General features: G+C 50.5%; 1 protein-coding gene across 1 annotated transcript in view; it reads left to right on the top strand.

The window, feature by feature from the left end:
• Positions 1–3214: 3214 nt before the first annotated feature.
• Positions 3215–22039, top strand: part of LOC308047847 (heparan sulfate glucosamine 3-O-sulfotransferase 3A1-like) — a gene marked incomplete at its 3' end in the record, with an annotated part of 31133 nt that continues 12308 nt past the window's right edge. The window contains exon 1 of the mRNA XM_080356622.1: positions 3215–3795. Coding sequence (XP_080212748.1) covers positions 3224–3795 — 572 coding nt within the window. The 5' untranslated portion in view covers positions 3215–3223. The remainder of the gene's footprint in view (positions 3796–22039) is intronic.

Raw genomic sequence — 22039 nt, 5'->3', positions numbered from 1 at the left:
AAAGTCAGGAACAAGTGCAAACAGGACCACAGAGGAGAAGCTGCCAGGACCATCCCCAGGCTGAGCCTGCGCCAGCAGCGGGGCCGCTGCCAGGGAGCCGTGAGTCACGACGTGCAGCCCTGCGAGCCCGGACAGCCGCGCTTGCCCCCGCCTGCAGCCCACCAGGGAGGGTGACCGCGCATCCCTGCACCCACCACAGCACCCACCGCAACACCAAAGCTCCCCCGGGCCCCCTGGGATCCCAGCACCCCGGGGCACTCCTTTGCTCCAGGCTGCGGGAAAGGGATGCTGAGGTCTGGGATGGGGCGTAACGAAATGCTTTGAAATAGGGAGACTGATCAGCATGGAATAAATTTAAGGGGAAAAGAAAGAAGCTGCACTGAAAATGTTAAGTCAGTTATGTAAGAGGCTGAGTAAAATGGAAATCACCTTTTGCTCCAAGCATCTAAGTCATTTAAAAAAAAACACGTTAGCCCTGAGAAGGGTTATTTTGGCATTAGGGCTAAAAGAGATAAGAGGTGTAAATTCTCAGAACTGGATGTCATGACATCAGCCGCTCAATTTTTCTAGCTTTATAGCACAGCGTTCACCAAACGGTCTTCGTACCAAGCGAAACTCATCTAAAAATAAGGACAAAACCAGCCTGCCAATAAACCTCAGTGGAATCTCATATTTGCAGCTGTACTAGCAGAGTCCGCAGCAATATGAGGTACAGAGGGGTGAAGCTATTTGCTATTTGATTTCCCTGTCTTGCCCGTTCTACCAGGTCAGACACCTCTTTTCTCAGAGAGCTGTTTCTGCTGCCGGAGCCCCCAGTGCCTTCAGCCCCAGCAGGCAGGAACAGTGAGTCAGGTTCTGAAAAAAATCACAAGATTGCCTTAAATATAGTAAGGCTGTTTTAAATACAGATATATTTGGCTTATTGCTTTCTAGACACCGAAACTTTTAAAATAGACTCTGGTCGTATTTTCCCTAGGCAACTGGTGACTTTTTAATGGGAAGCTGAGATTCTCACCAATACTTCCAGGAAAAAAAGCAGCAAATGTGAGTCCTGTGATACCATCACAGCAGATACACACACATCATCCCTCTGCACTGTTTCACAATGATTTTACTTCTCTTTTCTTGTTTTCCCTGCTTGAAATGACCATTTATTCAAATAGAAAATGTAGCATTGTTCTAAGTGTCTAGGAAAAAAAAAGTATCATAATAACCAGCATAAAGAAGTCAAACCACTTTGCATTGATCGTGCTCCTTCTGCAGGGCCCACTCCAAAGCCCATTGATGTCAGCAAAGTCTTTTCATTGGCTTCAATGAGCTGCGGATCACAGCGCAGATTTATAAAGGCATTTAGGTTCCTAATGATGTAAGTAGTTGCCTAGAGGTGCTGGGGGCCTAACCTGCTTATAGCCTTTTGTAAATCACACCAGGCATCTACTTACATGTTGAAGCATTGAAATACCTGAAACGCTACAGTTTCTTGAAGTCACCAAACATATCGAGTTGGAATTACACGCACTAATTTTAGATAAAGTGATCTGGCTGCGTTGTGGCTGGGCTGGGTATAGATATGGAAATCCATATATTCAAGATAAGTTTCTTTGCTTAAAGAGGAAAAATGTAATAAAGTTGGGAGAAGATCTAATAAAATAATTCCTTGCAAATAACATTTGTTATTAATTTTGGCCTGTTTACTATTTGGAAACACATTTTTACTTGCCAGCCAGCTCTGCAGATGGCTCATTATTATTCATTGCAATTTCCCCCCCCTTTTCATTGAATAATTTGTGGATACACCAGCTTTATTTCCAAGTAGTTGAAGTTTAATTCCTCAGCTAGGTCCACACCAAACAGAGGGGGGAAAAAAAAGATCTAAGTCAAGTGTTTCATGTGCAAGTTTGTTTAAAAATTCTATAATCTATGACAAACATTTCAAATTAAAAGGACATTCCCACAGGCAATGAAATAATGAAGTCCTTAGAATCAGGCAGCCGAGGCATGAAGCTGATAGCTATTTCCACATTTTATGTACTCTCAAAGGAGAAGAGCAAATTCTGAGAGCAATATCATGTTGTGTTTGTAGATATTTCTTACCAACTCCGAGCCAGATTCTGCAGCCAGCCTAGAGGTAACTTGCTCAAGCGAGTGGGGAAAAGTCTGATTTCAGGGTTTTTTCCGTGCTGTATTCAGTACAGTGCTTAGTCTAACTGTTGGCTGTAAGCCTGCAAATATATTTTACACCCAGATCAGCAGTTTGACCAATTTGAAGAGGGACTATTCTTCCGCTCAAGGTATTTGTGTATGTAAGGGTGGATAATATCGGCAGGCAAATCAGGAATTTGTGCTCAGGTACCAGAGGGATGGAGAGCAGGTAGTTCACAAATCTGAGTGGACAGACAGAAAGGTGGACAGAGTGCGGTCAGATGGACATCATGGTCTCCTCACATTACACACACTTTAAGGAAAAGTCCTGTGGAGTTCGGCTCACAAATGAGCCCACTGCAGCTCCAGCGGGCAGCTGGAAAAAGTCAGCACCTAGGGAAAAGATGGAGAGAGCTGAGATCTCCTCTGACTTGCGGGACATCCCCGCATCCCCTGGGTCAGCTTCCCCGCGACCCTTCTGCTCCCGGGACAGCCTCCTTGGCATCCCCGTACCCCCCGGGTCAGCTTCCTGGGGAACCCTCTACTCCCGGGACAGGCTCCGGAGCATCCCTGCACCCGCCGGGAGAGCCTCTGGGGCATCCCTGTATCCCCCGGGACAGGCTCCCGGGTCACCCCCGCACCCCGCTCTCCCCGAAGGGGCTCGGAGGCTGCTTCCCCGCGGCTGTACCGGGGCCGGGCAGGGGGCGGCCCTGCCCCCCGCCCCCGCCGCGCCGTTGCCCCGCCTCGCCCGCCCCGCTCCGCCCCGCGCCCGGCGATGTCTCCGCCGAAGTTTGCCGCGGCAAGCACCGCACGTGGGAGCCCCGCACCGAGCCCCCAGCGCCGGCGGCTGCCGGCCCCGCGTCCCCGCCCGGCCCCGGAGCAGCAGCGGGGGCGGTGGCGGCGGCTCCCGGCCCCCCTCAGCTGGGGGATGCCCCCCTGAAGCGCCGCCGCGCCGTGGCCCCCGCGCTGGGGATGCGGCAGCGCGCAGCCCCCCGGCACCGCTGAGCGCTGCGCGGAAGGGCCGCGCCGGGGGGCGGCCGCGGAGCATGGCCAAGGCGCCCGGCCGCCGCCTCGGGGTAGCATGGCCGTGAGCGCGGCGGCCGCCCCCGCCGCCGAGCCCCTGCCCCGCAGCATCTTCAAGAAGTTCCTGGTGATGCTCTGCTCCCTCCTCATGTCCCTCTACGTCTTCTATTGCCTGGCCGACCGCTGCCAGACCCTGCCCGGACCCATCATCGCCGCCGGCGCCGCCTCGGAGGAGGAGGAGGGCGGTGGCGGCGGGTACCTGGGGGGCTCGGCCGAGTTGCCCCCCTGGCAGGCGGCGGCGGCGCGGCGGAAGCGGCTGCTGCAGCGGCTCAAGCAGCGGCGGCGGCGGCAGGAGGCGGCGCCGGGCGAGGAGGTGCCGGCCGGGGGCGGCGGGAGCCGGGCCGGCGGCTCGGGCGGCGGCGGGGGCAGCACGGCGGGCACGCCCGGCACCCTGACGCTGCTGCTGGGCGAGGGTAGCAAGCGGCTGCCTCAGGCCATCATCATCGGCGTGAAGAAAGGGGGGACGCGGGCGCTGCTGGAGTTCCTGCGGGTGCACCCTGACGTCCGCGCCGTCGGCGCCGAACCCCATTTCTTCGACCGCAACTACGAGCGGGGACTCGCCTGGTACAGGTACGGGACGGGCTGGGGCGGGCGGTGGCACCGCGGCGGGGACGGGGACATGGCCGGGCCGGCAGTGCCCCCCGCTGGCCGCCCAGCCCCTCCGCCGCCCACCGCGTTCCCGGAGCCGCGTCTCCCCGACCTCCAGCCCCGCTGCCGCGCTCCCCAGACTCACTCGCCAACGCTTTTGTCACTCCCCAGGTCCCCCAGCCCCCGTCTCCATTTCCCGATTCCCCAGACGCTCTCCCCTCCATCCTCCCTCTCTCCACCCCTTCTCCCATCCCTGCTCCCAAATTCCCAGCCCCGCTCTTCCCCCAGATCCTCCTCTCTGCTCCCTGCCACCCATCTCCTGATCCCCCACCCCTCCTCTCCCGCTGACACCCAGCCCCGGTGCCGGGTCCCCCCGTGGGTGCCTCCCTGTAGCAGGGGGGGCAACGGGAAGAGCAGTGGGTGCCCCATATCCCAGGCGACTACACAGGGATGCTGTGTCAGAGCTCAGCACCCCCCTCAACCGCCCCCGAGGAGCACAGGTCCCCCAACATCTTGCTGCTCCCTGGCTTTTCTCGGACACAGGGGCTTTGCAAAACCTGTGGCTCATCCTAACTCCCAGCCGAGCCCCAGCTGCCTTCCCTTGCAAAGCATCGTGTCATCAAGTCCCGCAACTCCCAGCCCAGAGATGCAGCCGTTAAAAGCAGCTTTCCTGTGTCCAGTGTGGAATAAAAACCAGATTTCCCATGCAAATGTTTCAGCAGCCTGCTAGTGAGTAACCAAAAATGTCAGTTCCAGGAGTGCAACCCATGCACTCACCTTGTTTAAAAAAATGAGCAGAAAAGTAGATGGGGTTCTTCCTTGAATTAATTAGTGTTTCATTAAACCAAATAAAAGGTATTCCCTTTAAAACAAGACAGTAAACGTTAAAGCCAAGGGGCAGGATTCTCATTAAATGTTTTCCGTGTGTGTTTTAGAGTTAATAGAGCAGCGTCTTCTGGCAGATTCCTATGGGAAGGACTGGTTAGGGTGGGGGCGAAACTGCTCTTTCCCAGAGCGTGTCTGTGTTTGTGGCTTTTTTGAATGAACAAGCGAAAAGGAGAGGATTTTGGGTACCCCCGGAGCTTGTTTTACTTTCATGTTAAGCCCAGCTATTAGCAGAGAGGAGAGGATGATTTTGGCTCAGCTTGCCGTGACAGTATTGAAATGTGGAGTAGGATAGTACTGACGGTCCGAGTGTTTATGTAAAAGTCTTAACACGTGGAAGTGATGAGCTTCCTTGTGTATCTGCCAGTGTCAGAAACACGCTGGGTTTTTGCAGGCAGCAGAGTGTGGCTTCTCCGAGAAGAAAGATTTCCTTTTGTGTGGGCTGAAGCTGTCTACAGAATTATATTTTTAGTCTGTGCTTATCCAATTTCCCCATGCTGACCCTGTATCAGAAAGGAAACATTAAAAACGAATCTGAAAAACCTCAAGAACTTTAATCAAGTCTTGACTTTGAAAAATAAACACGTGGCTTTGGGATGGCATCTACTGAAATTTATGGTGGCTATGCAGAAAAGCTCATTTATCAAAGATGCTCTGGAAGCCTTGAGGAGCAGATGGCAGTGGGATAGACCCGCTTCTGGAAGCGGTGCCTGGGTGAGGAGTGCAGACCTAGACAGAGGAGGAGCCACCAGCATTTAGGGCATAATGCAGCCCTCAGTGTAGGGGATTTAATTTTCCAGAGGTTTTGGTCTTGATTTTGCAGCTCTTACTCATTCGAGGTGCTGCCCTGCAGGCTGTTTGTGTGATCATTATGTTTTACCATTTGGTACATGAGCTCTCCCATTAATTGCTGCCGTTTGTTTGTTCTGGTATTTGATGTACTGAATTTCATCTCTTTTTTTTTTTTTTATTAGCCCTGTGGAGGCTGAGGTACAGTGAATTCTTTGTATGAGATTATTCCTTTGAGACCTAATCTTGCTGGCTTTGCTCGTAGGAGTAATCTTTACTAACACACAGAGTCCCGGCGTGATGGCAGAGCTGCAGTGTCAGCTCGCTGGTAACCAGTTACCAGCCTGTTATAAATACTCATTTAAAAACATATCTGTCTCTCTCCACGGGTTTGTTGTAATCTTTGATGAGGGTTCAGTGCCGGGGAAATGGCCAGATGTTTGCCAGGGGTCCTGATTCCTTATCTTTGGCATCGGCAGCTTAGGTTTCACGTGCATTTCTGTTTCCCAGCAGTCAGACTAAACAGCATCATTACGAGGTATAAACAGTTGGGTTCGCTTTCAGCGCCCGCAGGAAGCCGACGCGGGCAGCGAGCGCCCTGGCCAAGGGAACAAAAAGCTCTTGGGTGTTTGCAGCAACACAGGCTTGCAAACGGAGAAGGGCCAGCCAGCCTTTGTGCGTGATAGTGCCATTGTCACCGGAGCGCAGAGGTGGGCTGTCACTAGGGTGCCACACCAGGACCGTGGCATTGAGGGGACCCTGGTGCCTCTGGGAAACAAAAGCAGCTCCAGTAATAGATGCTTGTTATATGACATGAGGGTGGATGAACAGGGGCTGAGCTGTGGCTGCAGCAGGAGGATGATGCTCCCAAAGTGGCCAATTGGATGGTTGGTACCTGTAGGGCAGCGTGAAAGTCTTGTCACCCTCTGGGGTGCCACAGAACGCAGGAAAACACTATCCGTTAAATCAAGTGGAATAATCACTCAGCTCTTACAGCCTGAGCCGTGCCTGCGTAAGAAGGCAGCTGTCCTACCGAGTGGCTGACTTCATAAAAAACAATCCGAGTGATTGAATTTGGAAAGTGTGACACCTCCGTGTGCGCCCGTGTGTGGGTTGAATATCAAGGGATGCTGTGTGCCGAAAGCAGCTTTCTCCGTATTGGGTTTGCGAGTCCTCTCTTCGTACAGGGACAAAAGGCAGGAGGGGGCAGCCCACAATGCTCGCATTGACTTCCCAGCGCAGAAACCTCCCCTCTAGCCCTGAACAAGGCTATTGAGCCAACAGAGTTCAATAGCAGGTGACCATGGGTTTTAATAGAGTTCAGCTGCCATCCCCCACCTCGAATACAGCTGTATACTGCCTGGGGAAAACTCCAAGAATAGGAGCTAAGTCATTTAAGTACAGAAAAAAAAGTCTGGATTAAAACAAAAATCTGTATTTGCGGGTGATATTGCGAGTCTGGCTGGTTCCCTCTGATCCTTTGTTAGTCTTGCGCTGATTGAGCTGCCTGTTGGAATGTCATTATACTGTCAGTCACCCCAGGAACATTTATTTCATATGTTTTAATCTCTCTGCCTCTGTAGCACCGATGCCAATTTCACTCGAGCGAAGCCAAGCTAATGTCATTAGATTACACCCGATCCAGGGGAAGATGAAAGATAATTCAAAGTTACTCCGTCAGGTTGGGAATTTAAGTATCACTCCTCCCCGATGCTTCCAGAGCTGGGGAGTTCTGTCTCCTAATTAGTGTTCTCTTGGGATTTTTCTCCAATTTTGTTTTGTTTTGTTTCTTTCTATTCTAGGCAACACCTGAATTTTTTTTGAGTCAAAGGGAACAGAGAACATCTCAGGTGCTTAAGAGATCTGGGATGGCGGAAAAGGAGGTTTCTTTAGGGGGAATGTGCATACAGTAGCTATGAGCAGCTGCATCCCTCCTCGTGCCATTTCCCGTCCTCTGCGTCCCAAATCCTGGTGAAATCAGGGCCCTGGGGTTGGAAGAGTTGGGTCGTTCCTGTATCAATGGATGGCCAGGAGGTCTGTGGGGTTTTGTGGTCACTGTAATTCAACAGTACAGCCTGTGAGTGCTTTGTAGCTGTGGAAGTGAGGATGGGAGCTTAGGTGTGGGGAGCAGGAGTGTGTGGATGATGCCAGGGGAGACTTAGGGGAGCGAGTACAGTTCATGAAAGCTGGAGCAGGACCAGGTGGCCATCAGGAGAAAGGTCTTGTTGTAAAACCTCTGCGGGAGGGAGACGCTGTAGCTGTAGTTGCTCTATAGTGATTTTCTCCCCCACCTTTTTCAGCCATCCTTGCAGCCCCTGCAAGAAACACCAGGTCTTTGATTGTGTTCAGGGTGTGTCCAGCCCAGAACAAGGGTTGTGCCGTTGGACATCGAGTTTGAGCCAGTTTGGATTTTACACTCTCTGCTGTGCTTGTAGGAAGGTCTGGTTTAGCAGCGCTGGCTCCTTGTCCTGGGAACATCTCGTCTCCCAAACACTAATTGCATCAAGCGCAGCCTGCAGCAGTTTCTCTGGAAATTGCAGCCTTGGACAACCACATGCTGAAGAGGATCAAGGTCCTTGTTTATTTATTAGGTGTGTAATCAGATACCTCCCCGTACCGAGCTCATTGTGCCAGGTGCTATATAAAAAGGGAACAAAAGATGGTCTGGGCCCCAAAGTGCAGGTAATTCGCTGTAAACAACAGGTGGAGGTGGGCTGAGACAGGCGCAAAAATGAGTGATTGTTGTTTGGACAGCCTGCGTCTCCTGGTCAAGGAGTCATTGGAGATGGGGTGGGAGTTGAGGTGGTTGAGGGAACCTTGCTGGGGAACAGCAACAGGAAGAAGGAACTTACTGGAAATGATGATGATATCAGGGCTGGGGTCATTGAGTCCATTATAAAAAGATATTAAGTGGCTCTGTGGCTCACATGCTTTGCTGCTGCCTTTGTGTGTCACCTGGACTCAGATACTCCGAGGCATTTTGGTAAAGATTTGAAATAGTTTGAAGGCTGGCACCTCGCTGCTGGGGAGATGTCCTGGTGTGCCTCAGTCTGGCCATCTGTAAAGCGTGAGGAACGTCACTGCTCTGTGCTGCAGGGTGGGACAGCAGCGTGGTGACTCTGCACCACCTCTCTCCAGCACAGAGATGAGGTGCTATATGGAGTCTGGGCTTGTTGGGCTGTGCTGTGGGTTAAGTAACAGCCAAAGCAGCTGTACCCCACCAGAGCTGCTGGCAGAGGTCCTGTAGCCTTGGCGCAGCTTCGGCTCACTGTCCTCTCACAGCTAGGTGGATTGGCAGCTAGTGTGCCCACCTGATGGATGGTGCCGTCCAGACACACACCCCGAGCAAGATCTGTCTGCAAAGAGCTGGGACTGGGCTCTTTCCCTTCTTACTCCTTAAATAAACCCCAAAGGGTTATTATTTTTGGTGGTTCTTTTAAGCATTTTGCATCTATATATATCACTTCTGTTTTCTGTTAGCGGAGAAGTTCATACCCAGGACTCATGTCCATTCCTGATGATGGGGTGAGCTCATGAGTTGGTATGTGAGGAGACATTAACCCTATTCTCCTTAGAAAGCATCAAGATTATGCCCTCAGACACATGGTGTGAATTTTGGGGTTGTCTTATCCAGGGAGTTGGACTCGATGATCTTTTGGGTCCCTTCCAACTCAGGACATTCTGCGATTCTATGAAACTAAGTGCTTTGGATTTTATTGGATTCTGCTCCTGCCAGATCCTGTGGTGTGCATGGGGGTGTACTGGGGAGGTTCAGAAGTCAACAGACCCCATCCTTCTCTCCAATATGACTTCATGCTCTGGGGCATGGGGGGTTGGAGGGGATCAGCACCTTTCTTGTCCCCCCATAGCTCTGCCTGGGCCTGGGGTGCTTGGAAAACGGGGCTCCCCTGGCCCTGCCTGCTGGTGCTGAGCAATCCTGAAAATATGGCCTCGACTGTCCAAGATTTTGTCAGTTAAATTCATAGAGCCGGGTCTCGTGAAGAGCAGCACAAAGATCCAGCTGGCTGGGGCGAGAGCCCATTTATGGCAAAAATTGCGATATGCTTTAGACGAGCAGCAGATTCACCCTGCTTAAACCACTAGTCCTCCTTTAAGGTCAGATCTTGCAAATCCCCACCTAGGCACATAGTCTGTCCTTCTGCTGCCTTTGAGGGGACTCCTGGGAATAACTACATTGAGTCTGGGGTCTGGGGCCATGGTCTGGCTGCACCATCACCACCGGTGTATCTGTTCAGTACGGCCGAGCTAGGATTTCACCCCGAGCTTTTGAAGTCTCTAATAAGAGCAGTTAGGTCTGGGGAGGGGGAAGGGAGCTGGTGCCTTTCCAAAAAGTTCAGAGTGAACAACAAGTGAGCAGAAAACCTGAGAATAAACCCCCCCGTGTGCCCCCTTCCTGACGTAGGCATTAAAAGTCCTGAGCTGCTAATTATGCTTTTCCCCTGGAGAATATCGACGTAACCCAAACTGCTTTTGTAGGGAAACAGCAGCGGCTAGTGAGGGGGAGCAGGGGTGGTTGTTATGGCCATAAATCTTTGCAAATTCTCATTATGTGCAGGTATTATGGAAGGGAAGTGGATTAAGTTGCAGCTAAAGTTGCATTGCTGGGGTCTTACCCCCTTACAAAGGCGTGTGCGGGTCAGTGGGGCTGTTTGTGCAAGGTCTGTATGACCGGGGCCATCCTGGGGACCGTGACAGTGGCCGGTGTCTCTGCCTGTCTCCTGTATAACCCACCTCCTGGGTAATTCAGTTTTTCATGGTTTGTGGTTAAACATGTTAACCTCCAAACTGTGCCCTCCTGAGCCCTCGTGGCTCCCCGGGGGGTACATGAGTAGGATCATGGCCATAGTGAGAATATAAATAGAGTTACGCTAGGAAGTGAATTATTCTTAGCATTTCTATCATTGAATGATGCGATTCTGCAGGAGGAAATCTTTCAGCAAAAGAAATCACTGGTTCCCTTCATGCGTGGCAAGACCATCCTTCTTGCTTCCTGGAAGGGAGGCGACTCAGAACATGCTCTTGCTGTTGCGACACCATCTGTTGCAGAGATACAAAGATCCCTGCTCAAATTCCCCCAGGCTCCAGGCTGCTGCCGAGTACATCTCTGGTGGGAAACAGAGGAGAAACTTCCCATTGAGGGAGCTTTGGAAACCTTGTGTGGTCGTTTCCTTCTCTGTTGAGCAGCCGTGCCCAAGTGTCACATAAGAAAACCCCAGCTGGGCAACTCCAGGCATCCAGCTGCCTTCCTTGCACGAAGCTGTGCAGACCATGGATGCCAGCACAGCAGCTTCAGTGGGATCCTGCCTGTCTCCCGGCTGGGAACAGGGGATGGAGCATCCTCCCTTGGCCCGGCTGTGCTGTTCAGCTTCACTTCCTGAGCACAACCGAGGGCTGGAATTTGGGATGTGAACAGTTGTGTCAGATCTGACCACAACTGCCCTTCCCACCCCTGCCCCTGGTGAGAGATGTTCAAGAGTGACATCGTAATAGGAAGCTGGCTATCTATTAATTTCTCTCTCTAGCGGGGTCTCTTTTTTAATGGGAAAATATCAAATCAAATTGTTCTGACTTCTGTGTTTGTCTGGTGGTTTATGTGCATGAACACTCACATGTGCATCTTCAGGCTCTCAAGTGTTCCATTTTGTCATTAGCATTTGATTTCTGCTTTCATGGTGTTGTATCCTAACATCTAGTACCACATACCAGCATCTTTTAGCATACAGGACCTTTGGTATCTAGCTTGGTGCTGCTGTTGGTCTCCTGTAATGCTGGTAGGGAGGCTGGTACCAGCATCAGCAATGGGGGTTCAGCATGGGCTGAGCTTCCCTCAGCATCAGCCACATCCCCCCGGTGCTGCCCCGCTTCTCAACATGCTCCTTGTGCAGAAGGTCATGGAAAGTTCTCCTGACTCCTCTTACAAGGGCTGAGGGTGCTAATCCCCGTGTCCGGGCTAACTTCCAGCACAGGTAATTCTAGTCTCTGCCCCTAAAAATTAACTGTGCGGTTTTAACTGGCTCCAGTCGTCTTTGTTTGCCATCCGCGGACCTGCTGGGCACCATGCTGCTGGCAGAGCCCTACGGGGCTCGGGGCAGTTGGCTTTTGATGGCTGGGAAATGATCTTTCCTCTGGTCTGCAAGATGGTTTGGGTTTTTCTCTGTGCAAAAGCTGCGTGTCGCTGCAAGGGATAAAGCTAACGTTGTGCAATCTTCCCACCCTCCTGCACTGTTGAACCGCGCTAGGTGAATATTAATATTTGTCTATAAATATTTGCCTGGTATTTATCAATCTCATACCTGTGTGACAATGGTTGTTAGCTCATTCATCATGTCTAAAGAAGGAAAAAAACCCCAAAAGCCACATTTTACTGCACGCAATGAGCAGAGCATGGGTAGTGCCCCAGTTCTTCACTTCTGCCCATCTGCTGGAGGGTTTTGCTGCCTGAACGGGGGTGTGAACCCCGTGCAAACCTGGCTGGGTCTAAAGGGCTGCTGGAGGTGTCTGAGCAAGCATTAAAACCCCAGCCTATCTGTGTGTTTGGGTGGCTGGAGGGCGATACATCCCCCAGGAGAGATGTGGCAGGGATGGTGGCATCGCCCGTCCCGTGTCCTGTGGAAGGAGGTCATGGAGCCAAGGAAAAAATGTCATCACAGGGCAGGTTGGAGAGGAGGGAGGAGCACAGAGTTGTGAGCTGAGGCTGCTGGAAGGAAAACTTTCTACCAACACTTGTCTCTCCAAGGAGACCAGCAGCACCAACCTCTCCATTTCATAGCAAAGAAGTGAAGGTAGGAAAGCCCATCAAACAGCCAAGAGTTTCTTGTCTGGCTGCTACTGCTCCTTGTTTGAGCCAGGGTGGCTGGTTCCCATCTCACTGGTCACTGCTGTAGCAGGGTCTTGCTCGGGCTAGACCCTCCTTAGGGCAGGAGATGGGATTTTTGTTGTGCGGTGTGTCTTTTGTGTCATGTCCAGGGCAGCGAAGATGCTCTGGGACACACTCAGCCTGGCCGGGTGGTGGTGAGCAAGGGTCTGTTCTGTCCCGTGCCTCAGTTTCTCCATATCTGAAATGAGTTTACACTGCTGAGCTCATAAGAAAATACTAAGGTCGTTGCTAAAGATGCTTCTAGTGCAGGTGGGACTTGGCTTTCCTGCAGTTGGTGAGCACCTGGATCCCTCCCTCCAGCATCTCCCACTCCAGATTGTGTTTGCTCCAACCACAGGCAGATGCAGAGGATGCACAGAGGGTTGGAAACAGCGTCTCATCAGTTTTAAGTGTTGTTTCCACGTGCATGGGGTGTGATCCCTGCTCAGCCCAGCTGGGCTCAGGGCAGCAGAGCTCAGCTCTCGGAGCTGTGTTTGCAACAAGTCTCGATGCTGCTCTGCCCCTCTCACTTCCAGCAGCAGTAAATCCTCTGGAAAAGCCTCAGAAAGAAAAAATCTAGTAGGACGCACAAGTGGTTAGCCCGGGAGCCTCTGAAGGGGCCAAGATGGGGGGAAGGACTTTGCAGCCTGACCCAGATGCTGCGCACAGCATGTAATTGAGTTTGACCAGTCAGCCCCGGTGGCGAAGCCCGTTGAGGCACTGGAGCCACTTAGTTCAGCACTTGCACAGGTTGAGCTCTGCCCTGCCTGCATGGGGGGGTCACAGCCCCCTGTCACAGCGTGGGGACATGCTGCCTCCATGGCACGATGTGGCAGGGTGGGTGAGCCAAGCTGTGAGCTGTGGGGTTAAAGGAGGCTGCACCTCGGAGTTTTACAGACTTAGTCTGCTCATTGCTTCCTAATTGTAATTGAGTTGTTTGGCCAAGTGACAGCAAACTGCTGGCTCACAGCTGATGCCTGGATGTGTCTGCGTTTCTCACGCACCCATCCCTGCAGCCTGGCTATTCGAGGGGCTTTACAACAGTAAAATCCAGCCTTCACTGCCCGCCCTTCCAGCCTGACCCAAAATAGAGGTGAGAGGAAGAAACTGGTGCTTCCCCATCACTGCCTGCTGATGCCAGGGGATGCAGCAGGGTAGCAGCTCATCTCCCCAGCCACAAACACCAGGAACAGCTGAGAGAAGCCATGGGCTTGATTTATCCATCGGGACCCGCCAGCCTTCCCAGGCCAGATGTGAAACCTCTGGTTTCCTAGTGTACCTCTGGATTCTTTGGTATGTCAGAAAACATTCTATTGCAGCACTGGGTTTTTTAATTATTTATTTTTGTACAATATAAGCATCTCCCTAGCACATGCTTCTGCTGCTTTTTCGGCTCTCACCCTAGAGCTCTGTCCCCAGCGCCATTCTCACAGGGAACTGCCCAGGCTTGGTTGCATTACAACCCTGGGAAGGTAGATGGGAAAAGCATCAAGGTGGTGATTGCAGAGGCGAGGAAGGAATTTGGGTGTGTTTGCTCTGGAGTAAATATGGCTTAAAATTATGAGTGACTCTGGATATTACTAAAGCCTGTGCAGCAGCGCTTGGTTTCATTGGCCAAATCCAGCAGCATTGTAAAAGCTGGTGTAAGCCCACACTGAGATGAAGGAGCCCAAGCCTGGGTGACCTGCAGAGCTGCACTCAGCCCTGGCTGCTCCCAGGCACTTTCCTGGCTGTCACTGCCCTGGGGACATCCAAGGGTGACTAGGATGGAGGAGTCCAGACCCAGACTGGAGCCCGCTGGGTGTTTTGGTGTGAATGAAGACATGGGTTCCAGAGACACATCCCTTGCTGGGAGCCGTGGGGCTCTTGGGGGAAAAAAGGGCCAGGAGAGAGCTTTAGGGAGTGATTAATGGCAGGGCCATGGGTCAAAAAGGTCCAATTATTTCCTGGTGATATTCCTGCTGGAGGGGGCAATAAGCTGACGCAGGAGATACGGGTCAGTCTGACCCTCTGGCTTTGGAGCACAGTGAGGGCAGGGATGATGGGGACACCCCCGAGCCTCATTCACACTCTGCAAAAGGGCTGTCAGACACGAGCCCACGGGTCACCCCGACATTGCTGACTCAGGACGGTTCTCCCCCTCAGCATGGATTTCCAGGAATGCTGTCCTTAACGTCTCCCGCTAGGCAAATCATAGCTATCATATGTTTAGGGGAAAAATTGGATTTGCCTTGTAATCTAATCAATGTTAAATAACAGTAATTCTAACTCTGAGGCTCTATGTTTAAAGTGCTGTTGGTCTCTGGGGGACATCGGAGTTATTTAATCTAATGAAATCACCATTACTGTCTAATGAGGGTGCACCACGGGGATGTCTTTACTGGGAAGGAAAGCAATGGTTAAATAATTGGCAGGCAGGGCCAAACCTTCAGCAGGGGTAAAGGGGCAGAGTGCAGTAAGTTGAAGGTGTCACCTGGTAGGAGCATGGAGCTCTTTGGCTGCGTCTCTCTGAAGTCTTTCTAAGGGTGACTGTCTTTTCTCAAGACGTTAATGGTGCATGCCCAGGTCTCTCCTGTCACCTCCCTGGGCCACATCAGTGCCACCTTTCTTTCCCCTTTTCTGGCGCAAGCAAGGGTTATGTTTTTTAACTCATCTCAATACTCCATCCTGCATCACAACATGCTGTGCTACCCAGCAGGCTGCTGTGTTGGCTCTCCCTGTAGTGGTCCAGGCTACGTTGTCTGCTGGTTTTTAAGCTGTTTTCCCCCAAGCCTGCTGTACTTTTTCACTTTCATTAAGTGTTTTTTCCTTATCTCCTTTTTAGAGGGAGATGGGACCTGTTCCAGTTCACATTTCCCATGCTGGTTTTGCAGCAGTTGCTGAGCCACCAGTGGATCAGTCATTACGGACCAAGCGGAGCCGTGTTGTGCCGGTTGCTTTCCTACGTGCTGAACTTATTGTATTCAAATATCTTGGAGTTAGATCAGCAGCAGGCAGGGACTCTGTGCTGTCAAATGCCAGCACAGCTGTATCCCTCATAACTAGGGGAGTGCTCCTTCCCCATTGCGCCTGCTCTAATTTCCCATTATTATTTCTTTAATAAGACTGATGCTTACTGTACATCACTCATTTGCTGCTAAAATTGGAGCCATTAGAGCAATAAGTGGCAATTACCTTCTGAGCCGTGTGGCGTGTGAGCTCAGTGCAGTGCCTCCCTGCAGGAGGAGGCTGAAATTTGCCTTTTCGGGAGCAAACGCCAGCAAATGGGAGCGTAACACTGGGGTGGCTTTGTAGGGATGGGTGGGAGGGCTCTCAGGAGCGCCCAGCATCCTCCAGAGCAAGGATTGTACCCAGGGGTGCTGGGAGACGGTGCGTCTGGTTTGACGTCCATGGATGATGGGGATGAGGAGGGGTTGTGGCTCCACACGTGGTGCTGAGTTATCTTGGGATATAGAGCAGCCTGTCCCCAAGGAGTGGCTTCTCTCCTGGAAAACAATCTCCATGCTAAAAAAATAAAAAGGAGCATGTCTGGTAATTTAATGCTATTAAATGCTCCTAAAAACCATGTCTGTGCAGCACAAGACCACGCCAGAAGTCTCTGGAGGAGTAGATGCAGCAGGACCGGTGAGGATTTGGTGCAGAGGATGGGGCAAAGGAGGGATTTCTGGAGGAAGGAGTGAGATGTGCCAGCAGGCAGGTCTGAGAGCCCAGTGCCTGCGTGTCACCCTGTCCTACATGGCCACAACCCGGCCAGCAGTGCAGGACACCAGCCCTTGTCCCCACAGGGGCAGCACTGTCCCCAGCACTGGTACATCCAAGCCCCACGGCACAGGTCCCCTTGGCATGGGAGCGAAGGCGATGTCCCCTGTGCTAACGAGGAGGTCCAGGGGCCACCGTTGGCGAGGACGGTCCCCACGGGCGGCTCCTCAGCGACAGCCGGGATGTCTGTGTTCATTATGCACATCCCTTTCATGCCGCCTTCATTATTCGCGTGCTATCTAGTGTCATTAAGATATCAAGTTCATTTAGGTACATCCACATTGGCAGTTTAATTATGTCTGGGTACTACTCTGGATTTTATTCATGGACTATCTGGGGGCGGTTGTCAAACACAAGCCCAGGAGATAAAGGTTCGGTGGCTACAGAATGCTAATGTCCTGCTGGTTCCCTTTTGACAAATACACATGCCAGTTATTACCAAACTGATTATTTCATTCATTAACACCACATACATCAGCTCCCTTCACCCAGTATTATTGTATACATTCATCTTTTCATAAACAATTACCTGACAAGGTTGGGAAAGCAGAGTACGGGGGAATTAATGCTGTGATGGGGAGTTCCTGGCATGGGTTAGTAACAAGGTGCTGGGGGGGTGCGGAATGCCCCGTTAGCGTGATCGCTTCATTAATCAAATTAGGGACAATAGCACATCACATGTGTGCCATGTTTCCCAACAATACCAAACCCATTTGCATTGTGCTGGGGGCTCATTGGATGGGGCTCCCCTGTACAGTTTGTGGTGATGGAGAAGGTGAAATGAAAGTCCCTGGGCCTGACAGAAAGGCTTGGCAAGTTCACCGTGGCCGGACCATGGTGTGTGTTTCTTGTCTGTCTTATTTTTTTATAATTATGTTTTTGCGAGGAACATTTGCATGAGAACAAGTTCTTTGTTTATTGTTTGTGCCTTTTTTTCCAGCTTCCCCATATTGCTTTCCCACAGCTGTAACCCTCCACGATAGCATTAGCAGTGGTGGTGGAAATGCTGAAAGACACCGTGAACATGCAGCTCTCTGGGGAACCCCTCAGTCTTCTTTCTACATTTTTTTACTGTAAAAGGCTGCCTGTGGAGGGAAAAAAATACAGGGGGACATGAACAGTGAAGAGTAAGCAAACTCATTAAATAAGTGATTCCTGCAGCTTGCTTAGAGATCTTGGTGAAATCCATCGGGCAGGACTAGTGATGCTGCTTGCCCGGCTGGAGGTCGGTCTCACAGCCTGGATCTGCCATGAGCAGCATCCTCCAGCATGTTGCGTCCAGCGTTAACCCCAGACATGGAGCTGCTCTCAGTGATTTCCCTTCAACACAGAACCCTCAAGGTTTCCCTGTGTAGTTGGTCCTGTATTTATTTCTTTAAACACGCTGTACTCTCAACTGTTCCCACCAGTGAGCTGGCTCCCGCTGATACGGAGCAGGAGCAGCTGCAGGGGGCCACCAACACAGCCAGAATCAATTCAGCTTTTCACTCAAACAGACACGCTCGGAAAGTAATGCTTCAGGGGTCACACTTCTGCACCACTCCAGTGCAGGATTTGCAAACTAAATGAAGGATCTGAGTGCGATTTAAGTGCCTAACTCCCTTAGGCCACTTTGAAAAAAGCCCCACTGGAATAACTAAGAAGCTTTCCCTGTGTTTTTGCAAAAGCATTAATCCTCCTTGCTATCTCTGTGAGTCTCTTTGATCACACTTCAAAATCTTCATCTCCAGTGGTCCTGGCTGGGCTTTCCAAAGTGGCTTAAGAGCAGTCTTGCTGCCTCTTGGGGAGACCTGGGCTCCCAAGACACAGAATCACTTTTCAAAGCTCCCCCCATGACTCTCCACTTTGGGATGGGAAGATCATAGCACGCCAAAGGTCCCAAAGGTGCCATTGCCCTGCAAGGTGACACCCCATGCCCCAACCACCGGGAGATGCCTGACGGCCATGGGTCAGCATGGATTTGAAATCCCTGCTGCTGTTAAGAATGTCATAGAATCATGGAATCACTTAGGTTGGAAAAGACCTTTGAGATCACCAGTGTGGGCTTGGCCAGTTTTTCCTGCATTTTCTTACATTTTCCCAGGGGAGTGCAATGAGAGAGAGCATGGTCAGCCTGGGTTTTCTGCTCTTTGTGGATGCTGAGAAATGAAGGGGAAGGAGGGTTGGCCTTGCCAAGGGGTTTCTGCATGGAAGAGCTCTCAGCAGGGCAGCCCTGGGAAAGGAGAGTCTGGGGATCATCCCCAGGAGCCAATCTGAAACCTCCAGCCCATGTTAGTTTGGTGCTGAGTGAGGAAGATGAGGGTTTATTGGCCTAGGGCCAAACAACTCAGGTTGACTCATGAAGCTGAGGTCACTAATTGGTTTTCTTTTCATCCATTCATATTCTGGAGAGCATTTCTCTTTCTCTTCTCTTATCTTCTTCTCTTGTTTTGTTTTGTTTTGTTTTTCTGTTTTACTGTAATGAGCTGGGTTCACTCTCGGAACCCTTAGTGTCACACCAATGCCCAAGCAGCAGCTGCCATGTCCCCTCCATGCCGCGACAGGAAAGCGGGTGTGGTACAAAACTACAGACCAGCCGGACCCAAGCTAGACACTGTGCAATTTACTCATGAAATTTAGATATGCTATCAGCTAGAACTTGCTGAAATATGTCAGATGACTCTGTTTGATACCGGGTCAGACACTGATGCATTCCCTGGGAGGAGGTGGAATAAAAACGAGCTCTTAATGCGCGACCTTGTGAGCTGGGGCTCAAATCCCCTAATAGACCAAGGGGCTGGAGGGGCCAGGGTGCGATTGCTCGGCACAGTTTCTTCAGCACTAACCCCCGCCTTGCCCACAACTTGCAAATTAAGCTAGGAGGAATCTTTTTAAGCTTTCTATTTTCTGGAGGCTTTTGCCCTCTTTGCACTTGACTGCTTTGCTCCAGGAATGAAAGTCGGGAGCCCTTTTCCAGCCATTAAAGTTTCATTTTGCAAAAGGACAAAGCATTGGCACAGGAAGGATGAAGAATAACTCCGAGGGTAAACTTGTCACAGCCTGAGGTCAGGCTCTCTCTTTTTTATAATACAGATAGAGGATTTTTTGGCATTGCGGCAGGAGGAAATGTGTGGTGATATATAAAGAAGTCACTTCTCAGCATAATTTAAGAAACAACCTCTGTTCTCAAAAAGCAGGGAGGGTGCTTTGAGGTGTCCAGCTCTTTCATAAATCTTTCCATTGATGTGCACACACACACACACATACACATGTAGCATCTCCAGCAGAATGGGGCATGTCACAGTATTTTCCAAGTTTAATAATCTCTGTTGAATTGTTCAGGATTTCACAACAATACCTTGGAGGACGGATCCTTTTATCTCTGCAGAGAAGGGAGAAAGCCCTTCTCCTCACTTCTGACAAACACCACAGTCAGTCCCTTAACCTACAAGGACACAGGGGTGTCCAAAACTCCCAAGAGTGGCCCAGGTGGGTCTCAGCCTCTTGCATCCACTGCCCGTTCCTGATAGTATTTCCTTACCTCTGGCTTTAGCTGCTTTAATTTAACTATACTTTAGTTCTTGCAGTCACTATGTCCTGATTTTTGGTCTCTGAGAATTTCTTCTCCTCCAGGAGCAAAGAGGATGAAGGAACGCCTTTTTTTTTTCCCAAATCACATCCATTCAATGGTTTTCTGTGTCCTTCCATTTTACAGGCAACATTTCATGCCACCCACCTCCCCTTTGTCCTGCTCCAGTTCCCATCCTCGCTCCTCTCCCATCCTTCTCCTCTTCCATGGGCAGAACAAACGCATTGCTGTGAGTCTGCACAGCCAAGGGTACCTATGTGTCTGCGCCTAAGAAAAATGAGGCACACATGGAAAACAAGCAAATCACATTATATATTGCAGGCAATAATGTAGCTCCCAGGGGACAGAGATAATATGGTGAGAGACAAAGGACAATAGACTTTGCTGGCCTGAGCACTCACTTGATTGTGGCTTTTCTGGAATTATTTTTGAGCTCTTCCGTGTGAGTGGTGAATCAGGCCTCGGAGCTGATCAGACACGAGGATGCGGTCCAGGGACTGTGCTGGGGACACAGATGGTTTTGTACAGGAGCCTGTTGTATGTATTGCTCTTAGGAGGAAACTCTTGCTGTGCCCAGGAGCCCCACAACACAAGGGATGGGGATTATTTTAAAGCTGGCTGTGATTTTTGTGGTTTGGGAAAACACACCGCTGTCTGAGGGACTTTATCTGAAGAACTGTATTGATTTGAGTTCCCATTTAGGGGTGGGTGTACTGGTAGCTTCTCCTCTCCTCTCTTCTCCCTTCCCTTCCCTTCCCTTCCCTTCCCTTCCCTTCCCTTCCCTTCCCTTCCCTTCCCTTCCCTTCCCTTCCCTTCCCTTCCCTTCCCTTCCCTTCCCTTCCCTTCCCTTCCCTTCCCTTCCCTTCCCTTCCCTTCCCTTCCCTTCCCTTCCCTTCCCTTCATCTTTTTATTCTTTCTTTTCCTTTCTGTCTTTTTCTTTCTATCTTTTGCTGTCTGTCTGTCTTTCCACCTTTCTTAGACCTCAGCAAATTCCAGGAAGGCATCAGTTGTCTTTAACACCCAAAGGAAAAATCGAAGGGAAGGGTTCAATTACTCGCATGAAAAATGAGTCTCCTAACCGAGGTCTATCCATTTGCTAGTTGTGCTTGTTTTAAAACTGAATTATAGAGACTGCACATTTTTCTGGAGACAAATGCATTAATTTTTCTCAAAACAGACAAGAGGGAAGCAGAGGGAAAATAAGATAATAAGAGTTTCCACAGTGATTTATATGCCTTTGTGAAAAATAATGGGGGCAGACGGCAGCACGCACCGTGGGGGAAGGGGCTGGGGGTGGCAGGGACGACTGTAAGGAAAACTGCCAGAAGTCCGAGTCCGATTGTTGGTTTTAGATGATATAAGATCACTTTATGTCTCTGGCTGGCTTGAAAAATCTCTCTTTCTCTCTCTATATACACACACATAAAATATACGCCATATGATGCACTTAAAATCAGCACGGGCTATACTGTTTACACAGGAAAGGATTGTGTTTCTCACCGACCTCTCCCCAGCCCTCCTTCTTCTGCTGAAGGATAAACTGGGACCTTTAGAAAACAAAGTGGTGGCTACAATTTTTAACAGATTTGCTCTTGCATATATTTATCTAGGGCAGGCGAGCCCTTCCCCAGGGCCAGCTGCCTCCGCTCTTGGGCAAAAACCAGGGGGGTTGAGTTTATTTTTTTCTATCTGTTCACTTTGGTTTGATTTATATGCTAAAAGAGATATTTTTATTATAGTGCGTAGTAAATTGGGTTTCTTTATTGCTCATGAGAGCTGTTTTCCGAAATTGGACTATTTATATAGTGCGCTGATTGCAATGTATTTCCGATCTTAATGTCTAACTGTAGGGAATAAAAAAAAAAACAACTGAGTCATATTTCTTAAAAATCTGCAACCTTTTTTGAAATAAGATGAAATGGGTAACTTCTCAAGAAGATGTTGTGGCACTCAGCAGCTCCCAAGAAATGATCTTGTTTTAGCGAGTAAAGGCTTTTGGTGGGAACTGGAGACTCTGGAAGGGTTTGAAGCAGTTCTGTGGTTTGTCCATTAGCGTAATCCACAGGAAACAAGTCAGGAAGACCAAAGGCCACCAGGGCTGTAGTACCTACGTTGATGTTCCTCTCCAATTACTTACAGGAATGATTCAATGAATTTAATCCCCGTTGGTTTCCGACTAGAGAATCCTGTGGCGTTCAGATGGGCGTGAGAGCAGAGGGAGGCTGGAAGTGATGCTTTAAAGCAAAATCTAAATCTGTTCCAGGGCAGATGGTTAATTGTGTGGTTCAATTTATTTGCCTAATGCAAATCATGTCGTGTTTGCCCATGGAGCCAGGGGAACCGGTTTC

The sequence above is a fragment of the Nesoenas mayeri genome (assembly GCF_963082525.1).
Source record: "Nesoenas mayeri genome assembly, chromosome: 19".
Classification (NCBI taxonomy): domain Eukaryota; kingdom Metazoa; phylum Chordata; class Aves; order Columbiformes; family Columbidae; genus Nesoenas; species Nesoenas mayeri.
The sequence above is the reverse complement of the archived record's forward strand: the minus strand, read 5'-3'. Positions and strand labels throughout refer to the sequence as shown.